Source organism: Gopherus flavomarginatus, chromosome 3, assembly GCF_025201925.1.
Source record: "Gopherus flavomarginatus isolate rGopFla2 chromosome 3, rGopFla2.mat.asm, whole genome shotgun sequence".
Lineage (NCBI taxonomy): Eukaryota > Metazoa > Chordata > Testudines > Testudinidae > Gopherus > Gopherus flavomarginatus.
Genome location: NC_066619.1, coordinates 3,454,926 through 3,472,154, shown reverse-complemented (window position 1 = coordinate 3,472,154; position 17,229 = coordinate 3,454,926). Strand labels below are relative to the sequence as shown.

At 59.3% G+C, this 17,229-nt stretch overlaps 1 protein-coding gene across 1 annotated transcript in view; it reads left to right on the top strand.

Annotated features, from left to right (window-relative positions):
* Nucleotides 1-17,229, top strand: part of ARID3C (AT-rich interaction domain 3C) — a 128,431-nt gene that overhangs the window by 99,073 nt on the left and 12,129 nt on the right. The window contains exon 3 of the mRNA XM_050943266.1: nucleotides 1,634-1,706. Within this exon, the coding sequence (XP_050799223.1) occupies nucleotides 1,634-1,706 (73 nt within the window). The remainder of the gene's footprint in view (nucleotides 1-1,633; nucleotides 1,707-17,229) is intronic.

Genomic DNA, 17,229 nt, shown 5'->3' with positions numbered 1-17,229 from the left:
AGATTAGAAATGGAAAAGGTGCAACAAAACAGAACTGCTTGCATATGGGGAGGGATTCAAACGCCTGGGACCAAGGGGGGATGTGACTGAGGTCTATAAAATCATGACTGGTGTGGAGCAAGTGAGTAGGGAAGTGTTATTTACCCCGTCGCATAATATAAGGACCCAGGGATCACCCAATGAAATTAACAGGCAGCAGGTTTAAAACAAACAGAAGGAAGTATTGCTTCGCACAGCGCACAGTCAACCTGTGGAACTCTTTGCTAGGGGATGTTGTGAAAGGCAAAACTATAACTCGGTTCAAAAGAGAACTAGAGAAGTTCATGGAGGACAGGTCCATCAGTGGCTATCAGCCAAGATGGGCAGGGATGCAACCTCGTGTCCTGGGTGTCCCTGGCCTCTGACTGTCAGAAGCTGGGACAGGATGGCAGGGGACGGAGCACTCGAGAATTGTCCTGTTCTGTTCGTTCCTTCTGGAGCATCTGGCTCCGGCCACTGTTGGCAGACAGGATCCTGGGCTGGATGGACCTTTGGGCTGACCCAGTGTGGCCGTTGTGATGTTCTAAAAGTCAGTGGGAGATGGTCCATCTTTCTAGCTCCCCCCGTGCAGGTGAAGGAGGGGACGGGAGATGGATGCTGGATTGGGGGGCTGAACACTGCTCATGAGCCGCCGGGCCCCCAGTCTGCAGCCAGCACTTTGCTCTCCCGTTCTGCTCGCGGACAGGGTCATCGGTGCCTGCTGGGGACAGTCCCCTGGGTGGGAAGGGCCATGACGGGCCAGGACACCCTTCTGGCCCTGGGGCTGGTTACAGCTGGGCCCCCAGCATTGTCCCCCGGGACCCCTCCAGCAGGTGCTTCCTGAGGCCTGTTTGCAGCCCGAGCCCCACAGGGGGGCACTCTCCTCGGCTGGGATGGGTGCTGCTGCACAGACGGGGTCAGTCCTCGCTTGGGGCAATACTGGAAGGAGCCCAGACACTGCGGTGATGGGTGCGGGATAACCTACGGGGAAGAGAACCGAGCAAAGGAATTTTGTTTGTGAATCTCGAGAGATCAGCTGTGCCACATGATGGCAGCGTCACGCCCGGGCACGTGGCTGTGGGGCAAACACACCCGAGGCACATGCAGAGCCCTGGGCCTGGAAATATACCCCAGACACGCACAACCTCCCACTCAGAGAGACACCAGGCAAACTCCCACAGCCGCACCCGCGTCCTGGAGATGTGCCAAGCCCTCTGTGGGGTGATCGGCACAGGCGGCTGTGAGTCTAAGGAAGGGGACCGCAGACAGATTTGGGGCATGGAGCCTCTTGCCCGGGGCTGTTTGGCTGGGGGGAGCCAGGACTTTGGATATTCAGGAGTCTCCTGAGATCAGCCTCGCCCACATCCAGTGGGGGCTGCAGAGGTCAAATACCTCTGATCCCCTCTACACATTAGTTACAGGGGACTCTGCTGGCAGGAGAGGGCCTATGACACACAGTGGAGCAGCTCTGATGCTGTCCAGCAGAGGGCAGTGGTGTCTCTCACACACACGCTACCCAGTCCATGCCAGCACCCCCTGCAGAACGCGAGTGTTTGCACTAGGGCTTGCTCGGGTCCTGCGGTGCTGACCTGCTGTCTCTGTCTCCCGCCTACAGCTCTACGATCTGGACGACGACCCCAAGCGGAAGGAGTTTCTGGACGACCTCTTTGGCTTCATGCAGAAGAGAGGTAGGGGAAGGCTGCAGCTTTGGGGGTCCCCGGCCGGGAGCCTGGCTGCAGATAGGCGTTACGGGGGGCCTGCTTGTGGCGGTAGCTTCAGTCCAGTTCTCCGGACCCACCCTCAGCCACTGCCCAGCTCGGTCTCATCGACTACCTGGGGCTGGCGGGAAGACGGCCTTTCATACTCTGGGGGGGCGGAGGGTGCAGGGCCTGTGGGGAGAACAGGAAGCAGTGGACAAGCCCCCTGTGGAAGTCTGGACACACGGGTGCCCCCTGGGGTCGCTCCGGAGCTGAGATCCGATGCTGGCTCTGTTGGCTGGGGCTGTGGCGGGAACGTTACAGGGCCGGGTTGATGCTGGTTCTGGCTGCAGGCTCTCAGATCTGGGTTAGAGGCGTCCGGAGGACGTGGGTCCCTTTGCTCCGAGGTTCTGGGGGGCAGGAGGAGCTGCTGCATTCTGTGGGGGGGGGGGCTCGTGTGTCGTGTTGGAGCTGGGAGGGCCACGGGGACCTCGATCCCTTCGCTGGTTCCATTCTTGCGCCTGCTCTGGGTAGAATGGGGTCTGGCGCAGTGGGGTTCTCGCCAGGGGCTATGAGGGGCAAAGTTACTGTTTCCTGGACTATGATCCACTGAGATACTTTGCAGGTCGGGAGTGAGGGACATTGGCAGAGCTGGAGGGGCTGTGGGTCAGGAGTGAGGGGCGCTGTCGGAGCTGGGAGAGGAGCCCAGGGCTGGGAGCAGGGGGCTGCTGGTCAGGAGTGAGGGGCACTGGTGGAGCTTGGGGGGGCTGCGGGTCAGGAGTGAGGGGCACTGGAGAAGCTGGAAGGCTGCGGGCCAGGAGTGGGGGGCACCGGTGGAGCTGGAGGGCTGCGGATCGGGAGTGAGGGGTACCGGTGGAGCTGGAGGGCTGCGAATCGGGAGTGACGGGCACCAGCGGAGCTGGAGGGCTGTGGGTTGGCAGGGAGGGGCACTGGCAGAGCTGGAGGGCTGCAGATCAGGAGTGAGGGGCACCAGCGGAGCTGGGGGAGCTGGGGGTCGGGGTGAGGGGGCACCGGCAGAGCTGTGGGGCTGCAGATGGGGAGTGAGGGGCATCGGCGGAGCTGGGGGCTGCAGTCAGGAGTGAGGGGCACCGGCGGAGCTGGGGGGCTGTGGGTTGGCAGGGAGGGGCACTGGCAGAGCTGGAGGGCTGCAGATCAGGAGTGAGGGGCACCAGCGGAGCTGGGGGAGCTGGGGGTCGGGGTGAAGGGGCAGCGGCAGAGCTGAGGGCTGCAGATCGGGAGTGAGGGGCACCGGCGAAGCTAGGGGGCTGCGGGTCAGGAGTGAGGGGAGCTGTGGGGCTGCGGGTCGGGAGTGAGGGGCACCGGCAGAGCGTGGGGAAGGAGCTGTGCCGGAGTGGCCGCGAAGGGCAGGCGCAGGTGGGGACGCTCGGCTGCGCCGTATTCCCAGTGCTCGGCTGGTTCCGTTATCGGCACTGGGCGGGATGGATTGGAAGCCACAGCAATTGAGGTGATTCGATAAATGCTTTAACCTTTGACCCCCACCTCCCCGCAGCCAGCCCTGGAACAATTAAAAGGTTCCCCAGCGCTGGGGGCGGCTGGGCCTGGATTAATTAGAGCCTTTTGCTGCAGCTGGATTAATGAACCTGCCACTCGATACGGCAGAACCCCAGGCAGAGGTTAATGTCGTGCTCATTAAGGGGGCTGGCACTGCAGGGAGAAGGGGCTGCCGCTGCTAGTGAGACCTCTGGGGTGGGGGGGGCTCCGTGCCAGGGTTGGCCCTCGGTGGCTCTAAAGAGGGCCCCAAAACCCCTCGCCTTGTATCGCTCCCTGCTGGGGAGGGGGCTCTGATCCCCCCACACACGCTGCTTGGCCCAGCCGGCCACTCCCTGGCCTCCCTCCATGGCCCAGTCGGGGGTTGGGCTCGGCCTGGTGGCCAGTGAGGGGCCGGGTCAGCGTGAATGGTCTGTGGCTGGTGGGGGGCAGGGAATGGCCTTTGGGCTGAGACCCGGCCAGCTTGTGTCACTCACTGGCCACTGGGCACGCAAGGTGCTGGCCAGGGTGAGCCTGGGAGCACTGCTGCCCTCTGCTGGAGAGATTGGGAACTGCATGGCTGCCTTTTCATAATCCCCGTGCCGCTGGCAGCCCAGGCGATTCCCCGCAGGGTGGCATGTTTGGGGTGGGAGCCTGGCACCCCGCAGTGTCGGCCGCAGTGCCAGGCATGCGCGGCACAGGCAGGCAGGGGCTGGGGGGGTGCTGGTAGGGGACTGGGTATTTCCGCCCCTTGGGCTGGGCGACGGCCAGTCCACCTGTGGCTGTGATTAACCCCTCACACCCTGCAGCCAAGGTCAGGATGTGCCACCCCCTCCCGCTGGGTCTGCCTGTTCCCATCCTCTCCAGCCAGGTCCTGCCCAGCAGCTGCTCTCCCCAGGGCTTGGCGGCCGTCACTGGAAACCAGCCCCTCCTCGCCCGCCCCCAAAGAGCCCAATGGTCTGGGATGGGATGTTAGATTGGGGGGATCTGAGTTACTATGGAGAATTCTCTCCTGGGTGCTGGCTGGTGAGTCTTGCCCACATGCTCAGGGTTTAGCTGATATCTGGGGTCGGGAAGGAATTTTCCTCCAGGGCAGATTGGCAGAGACCCTGGAGGTTTTTTGCCTTCCTCTGCAGCGTGGGGCACGGGTCACTTGCTGGAAGATTCTCTGCGCCTTGAGGTCTTCAAACTACAATTTAAGGACTTCAGTAACTCAGACATAGGTTAGGGGTTTGTTACAGGAGGGGGTGGGTGAGATTCTGTGGCCTGCTTTGTGCAGGAGGTCAGACTAGATGATCATAATGGTCCCTTCTGACCTTAAGTCTGTGAATCTCTGAATCGATAAGTCCTGGCACTGGCTCCTACTGCTGACCCCCCACCCGAGCGTGCCGAGGGCACTGGTGCCAGGGATGTGGGGCACATCTGGGGGGACGGGGCGGACCCTGGGGTCACAGCATGGGGCAGAACGGAGGCTGGGGAGCTTGGGGGGACGGACGGGGGGCAGGGAGCTGGGTGGGCCCTGGGCACCCAGGAAAGGCAGCGCAGGAGACAAGATTCATGAGCTGCTGTGTGGGGCTCATTATCTCTCTCTCCAGAGCTAATTAACTCCATCTCCATTTGGACCGGCTGAGATACGGGCGCTAATTAACCGCAAGCCTCTCTTTGTGTTCAGCTGATTGGGGCTTTTGTGCAGCTCCTGAAATCGAGCTGGGGGATCGAATCCCCGGGGGCTGCTCCCCGGGCTGGCCCGGTCGATGGCTATAAATCCACAGCGGGGAGCAGTTCTGAGCCAGCCGCCCAGCGCCCGGGGATGGCGATAGCATTGATCTCGGCACAGGGACCAATAACTCTCCTGCTGCGCTCCGTGCGCCCCCCCGGCTGGCATTCATTTGTCTGCCCATCCGGACACAATCGCTAATCTCTGCCAACCATCTCCGTCTCCATTAGAGCCCCACGCCGGGCAGCGCCTGAGTAATGAGGGCACATTAGCCTGAGTGGGCATCTCCCCCTGGGAAGGGCTGGGAGGCACTAGCCCCCGGCGCCCCCGGGCAGCCCCTTGGAGAACTGAGTCAGGGACCCGAGCCTGTTTCACACCAGAAATGTCATTCTGCGCTGCTTGTCCTAACTTGCCACGCGGCGTTGCTGTGCACTGTTAAGCAGCAGCCGTGTTCCACCCCAGAGCTGGCTGCATGTCAGCCTCCAGGCTCCTGTATCGCCTGGGGTGAAAGGCGCTGGAGCCAACGATTTTAGGTTGTTCTCCAGTGATTTCCCGTCGGCTCCAGAGCCCCGTCAGAAGGGAGCGGCCGCGCCGGGTGGTCCCTGCAGGCTGCGATATCCTTTGGTCGCTGATTAGGCTGCAAGGGGGCTGGAATAGAGCCAGAGAATATTTCAAGCAGCCCGGCCCCTCCATGGTAACATCCCAGCCTGTGCGGCCCAGTCTCCCCCCCCCGATAACATCCCAGCGCTTGCGGCCCAGTCCTCCCCCCCAATAACACCCCAGCGTGTGTGTCCTTCCCCCCATGATAACACGCAGCGTGTGCAGCCTGCCCCCACGATAACACCCCAGCGTGTGCGGCCCAGTCACCCCCCCCGATAACACCCCAGCGTGTGCGGCTCACCCCCCCCGATTACATCTCTGCTCATGCAGGCCCCCCCACCAATAACACCCCAGCATGTGCAGGGCCCCACCTGATAACACCCCAGCGTGTGTGGCCCGGACCCCCCACGATAACACTCCAACGTGTGCGTCCTGCCCCCCCCCATGATAACACCCCAGCGTGTGTGGCCCGGACCCCCCACGATAACACTCCAACGTGTGCGTCCCGCCCCCCCCCCCCGTGATAACACCCCAGCGTGTGTGGCCCGGACCCCCCACGATAACATGCCAACATGTGTGTCCTGCCCCCCCCCATGATAACACCCCTGTGTGTGTGGCCCGGACCCCCCCCCGATAAGATCACTGCGCATGCAGGCCGCTCCCACAATAGCACCCCAGCATGTGCGTCCCGCCCCCCTGATAACACTTCAGCGTGTAAGGAATTAGACTTGGTTGTCCAGTTTGTGAGCCGGTGCTAAGCCCAGGGATTGGCCACAGGATTTCTGAAATGGCACAAAATGGCATTGGTAGGGGTGGGGGCCTGAGGGCACCGTGCCCCTCAGCAATGCTAGCTGTTGTCAGTGTCTGTCCGCCCCCCTCCAGCCCCCCAGCCCCAGCCCAGCACGGGGGCAGGCGTGGAAGAACCAGGAGCAAAGCGAGTCCCTGCTCAGGGTCCCCCAGCAAACCCATGAGTCCAGAGCGAGGATACCCCTCAGGGTTTGCCGGTGAGCTCTGCCCGGGACGCCCCCCGCAGCAGAGCCCCCATTGCAAGCTTCTATCGCCCTCCAGGGCTGCGTTCCTGCAGCTGGGCATGGGGCGCTAACCTGGGCTAGTCGCCTGACTGTGAACACACCCGGGTACCCCCTCCAGCTCTGCCGAGACATACCCTGGGTGGGACTCGCCAAACCGCGTGGGGCACTGACTCCGGGTGTTAGGGCTGCGTTCATAGGGCCCTAGCCACGCTCGCTGCTGCGCAGACGGTGAGCGTCCATCCCCGTCCCAGTGGAGACCCGGCCCCGCTGCGCACGGCGCTGCACAGAGCCAGTCCCTGCCTCCCAGCTTTCACCCCCATGTTCTTCTTTGGGAACGTTCTAGTCCTGTTAATCCTGATGCACCGAGACTGCCTGGTGGGCAGGGTGGGATCTGCAGCTCCAAGTGGATGAGATGGACAAAGGGGAGGGGGAAATAGAAGCCCTGGGGTGAGGAGGGACAGTGGAGCTGAGAACAGAACCCAGGTGTCCTGACTCCCAGTCCGGTGCCCTACTCCCTGGGCCACGCTGCCCCTAATAGGGAGAGGCGGAGGCGCTGGGAATGTTTTCTGTCTGTTATGCACACGCGGAAAGCCTCTCAGCCTTTCCCGGGAGCCCATAAACAAAGCGGTGGTGTTTATGTAGGACCTACCCCCAGCGTGTCCGGCTGCCAGTGCCGGGCGGTGTGTCCGCTCCTGGGAATGGCTCACCGGGAGCAGCGGCCGCGCAGGGGACACGCCAGGGGGGTGGCAAGCAGGGGAAAAGGCTCCACTCCATCGGCTGGGGGAGGAAATGCAATTTCCAGGGCTGCCCCTGGGACGGTCCTGCCCACAATGGGGAGCGAAGGGGAATGATCCCAGCCAGAGGACTGGGTCGTGGGGCTGGGCTGTGGGGCCAGCCCGGTCCCTGGGTTTGGGGGTGGAGTGGGGGGCAGTTTTACCAGGCTCAGTTATTTATTTCCTTCCCTTGTAGCAACATTTGCCCAGGCAGGGCAGGGCTGTGAGACCAGTTCTTCCTGTTCCCCGGCCCCCGACCCCGGCCAGCCCCTGGGAGGAGCAGGGCCTGCCGGCTGCCTGCGAAGGGTGGAGAGGACCCGCTCTCCTGCCCCTCTGCAGTGGAGTGGGGTTGTGTTACACTGTGTATGTTGTGCACACGTGGTTGTGGTTGTGGAAGCCTAGGAGTGTGTGCACATGCCTGGGAGTGTGTGTGTGTGTGTGTGTGTGTGTGTGTGTGTGTGTGGTGTGGGGGAGGGGTGTGCACCTACCCAGTGACTGCCCAGGTCCCGAACTGGGGAGCAGGGGGAGCTAACGCCCTTCAGGGTAAATGCCCCGGGGGAGGGTTGCTGATGCCCCACGTGGCACCAGGGTCGATGCCCAGCCCCGGGGGAAGGGGCAGGCATGTTACACGGCGCCCCCTGCTGGTGGTGATGTGCTCATACCAGAGGAGCCTCTTGGGGATGATCTGGGTGCCCGCCCTTCCCCCCAGCTGCCCACGGGGCAGCCGGGACACCTGTCACTGCACCCCCGGCCCCTCCTCCTCTGATTGACCCCAGCCCTGCGGAGCAGGAGAGGAGCCTGGCCCCAGGCCGGGAGACAGGGATGGCCCCTGACGCTGCTCCGGAGCTGCGAGCCTCTTCACACTCGCTGCGGGAGTGACTCTGGAGCAGCTCCGTGTGGCTGGGAGAGAACTGAGGCGGATGTGAGAGCAGGAGAGCGGATTCCCTCTGCCTCCAGCATTCCAGGCTCTCTGAAGCCTGCGGCTGTCGATGGGACACGACTCGTGGCCTCCGGCCCTTTGTGCCCATTAGGGATCCCCTGGGGCTTTCCCCAGCCCACCCTGGCCTCCTGCGCCCGTTCCTGCCCAGCAGTGGCGTTCTGCCCTGTATTCTCCCCTTCCTGCCTGCAGCCCGGCTTCAGGTGCGCCACTGCCTCGGTTTCCCACTACAAACCCTGCCCTCGGGGTATTTTCTCAGCGACCTTCCCCATTCTGGGAGTCTGCTTTAGCCACTAACGACGCTCCTGCAGGGTCACCCCCTTAGGCGGTTCTGTATTAGGCCAACTTACAGCCACTGCAGTAATTACTGCTCTGGTTCACATCCACACTCCCCTCCTTGGGTCAATGGTGCGCGTCCTCACCCGTCACCCACCGACGAGGGGCAGTGTGAGGGGCTGGGAGCCAGCTCCGTGCCACTCCCCACCGGGAGCCCAGCTGGCCTCTGGTTTCTTGCCTCCCGGGAGCAGGGGGGAAGCTGCTGGGGGCGTCTCACCTCCAGCAGGTAGATCTGCGCCCAGAGTCCGGGCAGCCACTGTGCTTCTGGCGGGGAGCAGGGACCCTGTGGGGCAGCAGGGCTCCCAGCGAGGGGCCAGAGCAGTAGCCAAAGCCAGGACCTGGGTGGCAGCCCAGCTTGGAGTGGAGGGCTGGGGAGCCAGGAGCTTGTCAATCTCATGGCTCTTGCAGTCCAGTCTGAATTAGTCTAGCTTCAACTTCCAGCCACTGGATCATGTTATAAATATGTTTCCCTGCTAGACTGAAGAGCCAATTATCAAACTTCTGTTCCCCATGTAGGTACCAACAGACTGTGATCGGGTCACCCCGTAACCTTCTCTGTGCTAAGCCTCAGTGACTGAGCTCCTTGAGTCTCTCAGTCTAAGGCAGGTTTTCTAATCCTTTACTCATTCTCGTGGCTCTTCTCTGACCCCCTCCAATTTATCAACATCCTTCTGGAATTGTGGGCCCCAGACCTGGGCACAGGATCCCAGCAGCGGTCGCACCAGTGCCAGGAACAGAGGGAAAATCACCTCCCTGCTCCTACTGGAGATTCCCCGGTTGATACATCCCAGCATCGCGTGAGCCCTTTCGGCCACAGTGTTGCTCTGAGAGCTCATGTTCATCTGATTGTCTCCCATGATCCCCAAATCTTCTTCAGGGTCCCTGCTTCCCGAGGTAGCATCCCCATTCTGGGGACTGTGGCCAATACTCTATTACTAGATGTGAGAACTTACCTTTGGGTGTATTAAAATGCATATTGGTTGCTTGCACCCATCTTACCAAGCCAACCAGACAGCTCTGTATCAGTGACTTGCCCTCTTCATTACTGACCACTCCCCCAACCTTCATGTCATCTGCATTTTGTCAGTGATTTTATGTTTTCTTCCAGGTCACTGATAAAAATGTTAACTAGCGAAGGGCCAAGACCCAATCCCAGCAGAATCAGACCCACTCAGTGAAGGTTCGCCATTTACAATTTCATTTTGAGACCTATCAGTTAGCCAGTTTTTAATCCATTTAGTGTGTGCCATGTTAATTTTGTATTGTTCTAGTTTTTTAATCAAAATGTCATATGGTACCAAGTCAAATGCTTTACAGGAAATGAAGTTCATTAATTAACACTGTTACCACTATCAACCAAACTTGTAATCTCATCCAAAAAATTCTGTTAAGTTAGTTTGACACGATCTATATCTATAAACCTATATTGATTGATATTCATTATAATACTCACCTGTAATTCTTCATTAATTGAGTCGTTTCTTTTAAAACCTGTAGAGGCAAGTTATCCAGACCTGCTGATTTTAAAATGTCTCACTTTACTAGCTGCTATTTAACATCCTCCTGAGACACTGTTGGGATTAAAAAGTATTTCATCATCTTCACCTTCATCATATGAATATATCATCTGGCTTTTTCCCAAATAGAGAACAGAACTACTTATTGGACACTTCTATCTTTCTGTATTATTATTGAGCAGTCTACCATTTCCAGCTAATAAAGGATCAATAACATTACTAAGATTGCTTTAGTTCCCACTACACTTTAAAAAACACCTTCTTATTGTGGCCATAGCATTTGCTTTGTGTCCTTTTGCTTCCCTTATCAATTTTCTACAATTCCTAGCTTCTAAATTATATTCATTGCTATTAACGTTCCCTTTTTCCATTTGTCTTATATGTACAGCTGCTTTCATTTCAGCTCTAAGTTGGAGTTTTGATTTTGTTTTTAACTAATGCAGCCATCTTTCTTGATTGTGGTTTTGGGGCACCCGGTAAAATGTTCTTAAACAACTTCCAATTATCATTCACATGTTTCTGTTTAAATTCCTTCTCCCTGCTGATTGGCTCATAATTGTTTTCGTTATTGTGAAATTGGCCCTTGCAAGGCACCAAGTATACATGCATCACTGGTCTGGACTTTGTTCTGTTTGCACATAACAAATGCAATGAAGTCATGATATTTGCACCTAAGCGACCAGTAATTTTTAGTTCTGTGATCGCTTCCTCTTTATCTGTCTAGACGAGATCTACTATAGAATTCCCCTGTTGGATGTAGCACATTGTGAATCAGAGAATTGTCGTCTATAATTTATAGAGTTCCGAGGACACTTTAGTACTGGCAGCCTGCAACCTCCCGTGTACGTTACTCAGCTTAAACTCTCTCCCATGATAACGCAGCTTGAAGGCAGGTGATGTGTCTCCTGTATGTGCATCAAGCTGGTCGGATGCTCCTGGACTCTGCTTTATTGGGCTCTCTCTTCTTGCCAGCCCCTGCCTTGCCCTCCACCGCCTGGCCTCCCCTCAGCACGGGGGGCTCTTCAGCCCTTTAACAAGGGCAGTTTGTCTCTGGGTTTGTGCTTTTCGCCACATGAGCCGTTCCAGATGTGGGGGAGCAGCGGCATGGAACGGGTGGCTCTTTGCTTCTGGTAAAGGGGTGGAGCAGGCTGCATTGTAGGGGGGAAAGGTTTCCAAAGCCCACTGGAAAGGAAGCGTCAATGGGGTTGGAACCAATGGCCAGGCTGGCTGTAGCCCTGCTGGGTGCTCACATTGCATGAGTGATACCGACTCAGGCCTGGCCCGTGGCTGCTGGAGGGCATCCCTGAGGCAGACGGGTGTTTCTGGGAGTGGTGCTCCATGACTTTTAAGGGGTGCACTTCCCGTTGACTCACACGAAACTGCTGCCTGGGTGGGGGGTGCTGGGCTCCTAACATGCAGAACAGACCCCTGCCTTCCTTAGGAACAGAAGAACGGCCACACTGGCTCAGCCCAAAGGTCCATCCAGCCCAGTATCCTGTCTGCCAACAGTGGCCAATGCCAGGTGCCCCAGAGGGAATGAACAGAACAGGGCAGTTATTGAGTGATCCACCCCTGTCGCCCACTCCCAGCTTCTGCAAACAGAGACTAGGGACACAATCCCTGCCCAGCCTGGCTAGTAACCATTGATAGACCTAACCACCATGAATCTATCTAGCTGCCTTTTGAACGCTGTTATAGTCTTGGCCTTCACAACATCCTGTGGCAGGGAGTTCCACAGCTTGACTGTGCGTTGTGTGAAAAAATATTTTGTGTTTGTTTTTAAACCTGCTGCTTATTCATTTCATTTGGTGGCCCCTTCTTCTTGTGTTATGAGAAGGGGTAAATACTTCCCTATTCACTTTCTCCACACCAGTCATGATTTTACAGACCTCAGTCATATCCCCTCTTAGTTGTTTCTTTTCCAAGCTGAAGAGTCCCAGTCTTATTAATCTGTCCTCATATGGAAGCCGTTCCACACCCCTAATCATTTTTGTTGCCTTTTTCTGAACCTTTTCCAATTCCAATAGATCTTTATTAAGATGGGGCGACCACATCTGCACACAGCATTCAAGGTGTGGGCGTAGCAGGGATTTGTATAGAGGCAATGTGATCGTTTCTGTCCTATTATCTCTCCCTTTCTTAATGATTCCCAACATTCTATCTGCTTTTTTGACACCGCTGCACACTGACTGGATGGTTTCAGAGAACTCTCCACAATGACTCCAAGAGCTTTCTTGAGTGGTAACAGCTAATTTAGACACCATCATTTCATATGTATAGCTGGGATTATGTTTCCAATGTGCATTACTTTGCATTTATCAGCAGTGAATTTCATCTGCCATTTTGTTGCCCTGTCACCCAGTTCTGTGAGATCCTTTTGTAGCTCTTCGCAGTCTGCCTGGGACTTCACTATCTTGAGTAGTTTTGTATCATTTGCAAACTCTGCCACCTCACTGTTTACCCCTTTCTCCAGATCATTTATGAATATATTGAACAGGACTGGGCCCAGTACAGACCCCTGGGGAACTATTTACCTTATTTAAAGCCTCAGGTGCTTTTCCCAGGAGTTAACCTCAGCGTCTAATCCCAGTTCTAACTCGGGAGATCGCTAGTTTGTGCCACCCTAATTTTCCCCTGTGCTTCAGTTCTTCACTGTCCCCCAGAAACTGCTGCAGTTATTGAGACTGTGGCTGAGCGTGTGTGTCATGTTGCTGTGTGCTGTCAGAGCTGCTGTGCTCCACCCCAGAGGGGCCTGCATCTCACGTGTGCTTCGGGGTGTGAGGTCAGCAAAGATGGTTGTTAAAGCAATGGAAACAGCATGTGGGAGGGGCTTCCCCAGCCGAGCACGAACACCCGTAAGCACGCAGGGGGCAGGGAGGGGGCAGTTTGAAGATTATAGTGGAATCCACTTCAGAAAGGGTTAAATAAAAGCCAGAGCTGTCAGACCAGCCGTTTCAGCTCCCATGCAGCCGTTCCTGCTGGGGACCATTTCAGTGCCCTTGGGGTTGGGGCTGGAGGCTGGTTTTGCCTGGTGTATTGACCCCTGGGCATGGCCAGCTGGGATCCACACTGCAGGGGACCACTGTTTTCAAGAAATGGCTTCACCCCCTTGCCTGACATCTCCCCGACTCCATGGGGTGTCCTTCTGTGCCTTGATCCATTCTGGGTCCCTCCCAACCCCCACCACCCATGTGTCTCTGATTCCCCAGAGACACACACACCCCGCGTCGCTCTGCATCCCGGGCGCTCTCCCCTCCAGCGAGCTCTCCTGCAGAGGCAATCTGGGCCGCAGAACTCTGCACCTCATTAGCCAGCGGAGGTCAGGGACCCCAGAGGTGCCCTCCGACCCCGACCATCATTAATCAGCCGCTGCCAAGTGCCACATGCTGGTCATGGAGGGCAGCAGGGAGGTTCACTCCAGTCTTCCCTGGTAACGTCTGTGGGGCGGGGAGGGGAGCTTCACCGGGGAGGGGCACCCTGAGCCTTTCATGGCAGTGGAGTGTGTTTCACCCCATAGGGAGGGACGTCCCTGTGACCCACACACACAGGCACACGTGTGTGCACTTCCCTGCCATGCTCACGCGCACACGCGCTGTGTACACACATCCCCAGGCTCTCTGCCAGTGCCCTCACACATAGTCCTAGTGGCCACAGCTGCCACCCAGGCAGCACCGACAGGCACACATGGGCACACATGCTTCCCCCAGTTGCACACTTACACTGGCACTTTGGCGTGCATGGATGCACACTCACGGAAGTGCCCAGGCACACGCATTCACACCCAGACACCTCAGGCACTGCGGGGCGTTTCAGGTCCCCTGTAGAGCTCCCCATGGGTGTGCCTGGCGCAGCACCCCAATAAAGACCCACTCTCTGCCCGCTGTCGAGGGGCTGGGATTGCGCAGATCAGCCCTTTGTGCCCAAGGGGGACCTTGTGTTAAACCCAGAGCAGATTTTGAGAGGTGTTTGCATTCGGGAAAGAGACCAGTGCCTCAAGTCACCTTGTGAGGGGTGGGGCATGTGTGGGGATAGACTGGATGGGACAGGTGGAGACTAGACAGGGTGTAGTGGGGGACGGACGGGTGGATGGGACATGCATGGGGACGTGTGAGTGGGGATGGACGGGTGGAGACACATGGGTGGAGAAGGGCGTGCGTGGGGACAGACAGGCGGAGGGGATGGGCGTGGGGATGGACGGGTGGAGACTGGAGGAGGCGTGTGTGAGGATGGACAGGTGGAGGGGGCGTGAGTGGGGACGGATGGGTGGAGACTGGAGGGGGCGTGCGAGAGGATGGACCCACAGAGGGGACGTGCGTGAGGATGGACGGGCGGAGGGGGCGTGTGTGGGGACGGACAGGCGGAGGGGGCATGCGTGAGGATGAATGAGCGGAGGGGGTGTGCGTGGGGATAGACAGGCGGGGGAGTGTGTGAGGATGGATGGGCGGAGGGGGTGTGTGTGGGGACGGACAGGCGGGGGAGTGCGTGAGGATGGATGGGCGGAGGGGGTGTGTGTGGGGATGGACAGACGGGGGGGTGCGTGAGGATGAATGAGCGGAGGGGGTGTGCGGGGGAGTGTGTGAGGATGGATGGGCAGAGGGGGTGTGTGTGGGGACGGACAGGCGGGGGAGTGCGTGAGGATGGACGGGCGGAGGGGGCGTGTGTGGGGACGGACAGGCAGAGGGGGCATGCGTGAGGATGAATGAGCGGAGGGGGTGTGCGGGGGAGTGTGTGAGGATGGACGGGCGGAGGGGGTGTGTGTGGGGACGGACAGGCGGGGGAGTGCGTGAGGATGGATGGGCGGAGGGGGTGTGTGTGGGGATGGACAGGCGGGGGGGTGTGTGAGGATGGACGGGTAGACGGGTGCATGGGAACAGGCAGTTCTGAACCCGGCTCTGTAGTGCCCAGCCGTGCTCCCAGCTACCCAGCAGGGATGGCTGCTGTGGGGAACTGTGTCTCTCTCCCTCCCCCTTCCCTCCTCGCCCCGGGGAGGGGACGAACAGGCAGATCTGCTGGGCTCTGTGGCCTCCGATGGCGCAGAGAGGTGTGCAGGGGACTACGCGTCTCCCTCCCCTCCAGTGCCTGGGGTGGGACCTGCCGGCCCTGCAACCTGTGGGGTGTGGGAAGGGTTGCACAGTCAGCCGTGCTTCCCTGTATTACACACCGGCTCCTTCCCAGCGGCCAAGGAGTCAGTGGGGCTGCGACTGCCTGCCCGTCCCGTGTTGCTGACCCCCACATGGAGGAGCTGGGGTGAGATGGGGCTGGGGAAAGGCCAACGGCAGTCTAAGCCCCCTGCCTTGCGGGCCCTCGCCCAGTGGGACGCGGAGAATTGCTGCGGCGCCGTCAGCCCTAATGAAATGTAACGTGTGTTCTGCTCGCTGCCTGGCTAAGCAATTAAGCCCCTTTCGGTTGTCAGCAGGACGGACCAAATTAGCTGAGGTGAAAAATGGGGCGTCACGGTGGAGTTCCTGCAGCACCCGGCGTGTGGAGTTCAGAGGGCCCGGTGCCCACAGGTGCACCCTCTGCTGGCACTGCGCCCTTGCCATAGGGCGATCCACCCACCCCGACTGCCCCTGCCGCACATCCGCCTGGCCTCCTCACCCCCATGACAATCCCCCCGGCCCAGGCTGCCCCCTTCCCGCACGACGATCCCCCTCAAGACTCATCTGTAACTTGCCCCCTCTGCTTCCAGAGAGCCGTGGTGCCCACCAACCGCTGGCCCTGCCACGACCCCGGGCTGGCCGGGCTCGGTGGTGAACTAGAGGTGCACTGACTCCGTCCGTGCTAGCGTAGTTACACAGGTGGGCCTGAAATCCCAGAGTGGCCTGGATCCATGCAGCCACCTCTGGAGCGGAGCGCAGCCCACAGTCACCCGTCCAGGAGCAGAGGAGCAGGCCATGCCAGCAAAGGCTGGGGGAGGGCTCCAAGGCGGCGGCACATCTCGCCCTGCTGCGAATCTGGCCAGGACACCGGGGAGAACAGCTTTGCTCCGGATCCAAGTGCCGCTAGCTGGGCAGGATCTGGCTTCACATCCCGGCTAAAGGACGGGTGCCGGCCCAGCTGCCAGATAAGGGCACTGCTGAGCTCGGGCCTGAGGCACATCCCTAATGACCCGTCATGGCAAGGCAGCGTCCTGTGCGCCACGCCGGGCAGGGGTGCGGTACCGGCTCAGAGGGAGGGGCCTGAGTGGCTGTGTCGCCCCAAGGAGCACCCCCTCTCGGGGCCTAAAAGTGAGCCCAAGCCAGGCCCGGGCCCCCCGGGCATCAGCGGGATGAGGGGGGGCTCTGCCAATGGCTGCCCCACCCGGCAAGGGGTGCCCATGTCCCAGCACAGGCAGCCCCCCCGGCACCCGCTCGTCCGGGGTGTGTCCCTGAGCGAGCAACGCGAGGCCGCGGCCGAGGCGAGCGTGGGGCCCTGCCGATAATGCTTCGCCGTAAATCAATCCTCAGCTAATTGGAGCCCCACAATGGCTGCGCCTCCTGAATGGGCTTTTGTGGAGCTCTCCGGCAAATAAGCCAGCGCCATTACTCTTGTGGGGGGGGGGGCAGAGACAGGTGCCTTTGTCCCGGGGCCGGGGCAGCGGCTACCTCGGTGGGGGGGGCCCTGAGATTAATGAAAAGCCATTTTCATTAGCGGGGGGGAGGGATGAGAAAGGAAAAGTCCCAGCGCTGTTGGGGGGGGAGGACAATCAATCCTCGCAAACGGGCTGTGTTTGCTTTAGCACTTATTGAGGCAGGACCCCAGGGGCTTGGCCCCCTGGGATCTGAGGCTGCGAGGGGCTGGGGCTGGGGCTGGGGCTGGGTGAAAAGCCCTTGTGTGTGTGTGTGGCGGGGTGATCTAGGATGGGAACCGCCCATCCTTCCCCACGGGGATCACACCTGCATCCTGCTCTCCTCAATTGCACCCCATGAATCCAATGCTGGGCAGCGGGGCAGGTGTCCCCCAACACTGCTCAGCCTGGAGGGACAATGGCTGGGGGGAGCGGGGAGTTCTGCCTTGGCCCCTCTGCTGAGACGGCTGGGGGTGGACTAGGGGGGCCTGTCCCACTGGGGAATGGGACTGAGACCCACCAAACCCACTTCCCAGGTGCCGTTCCC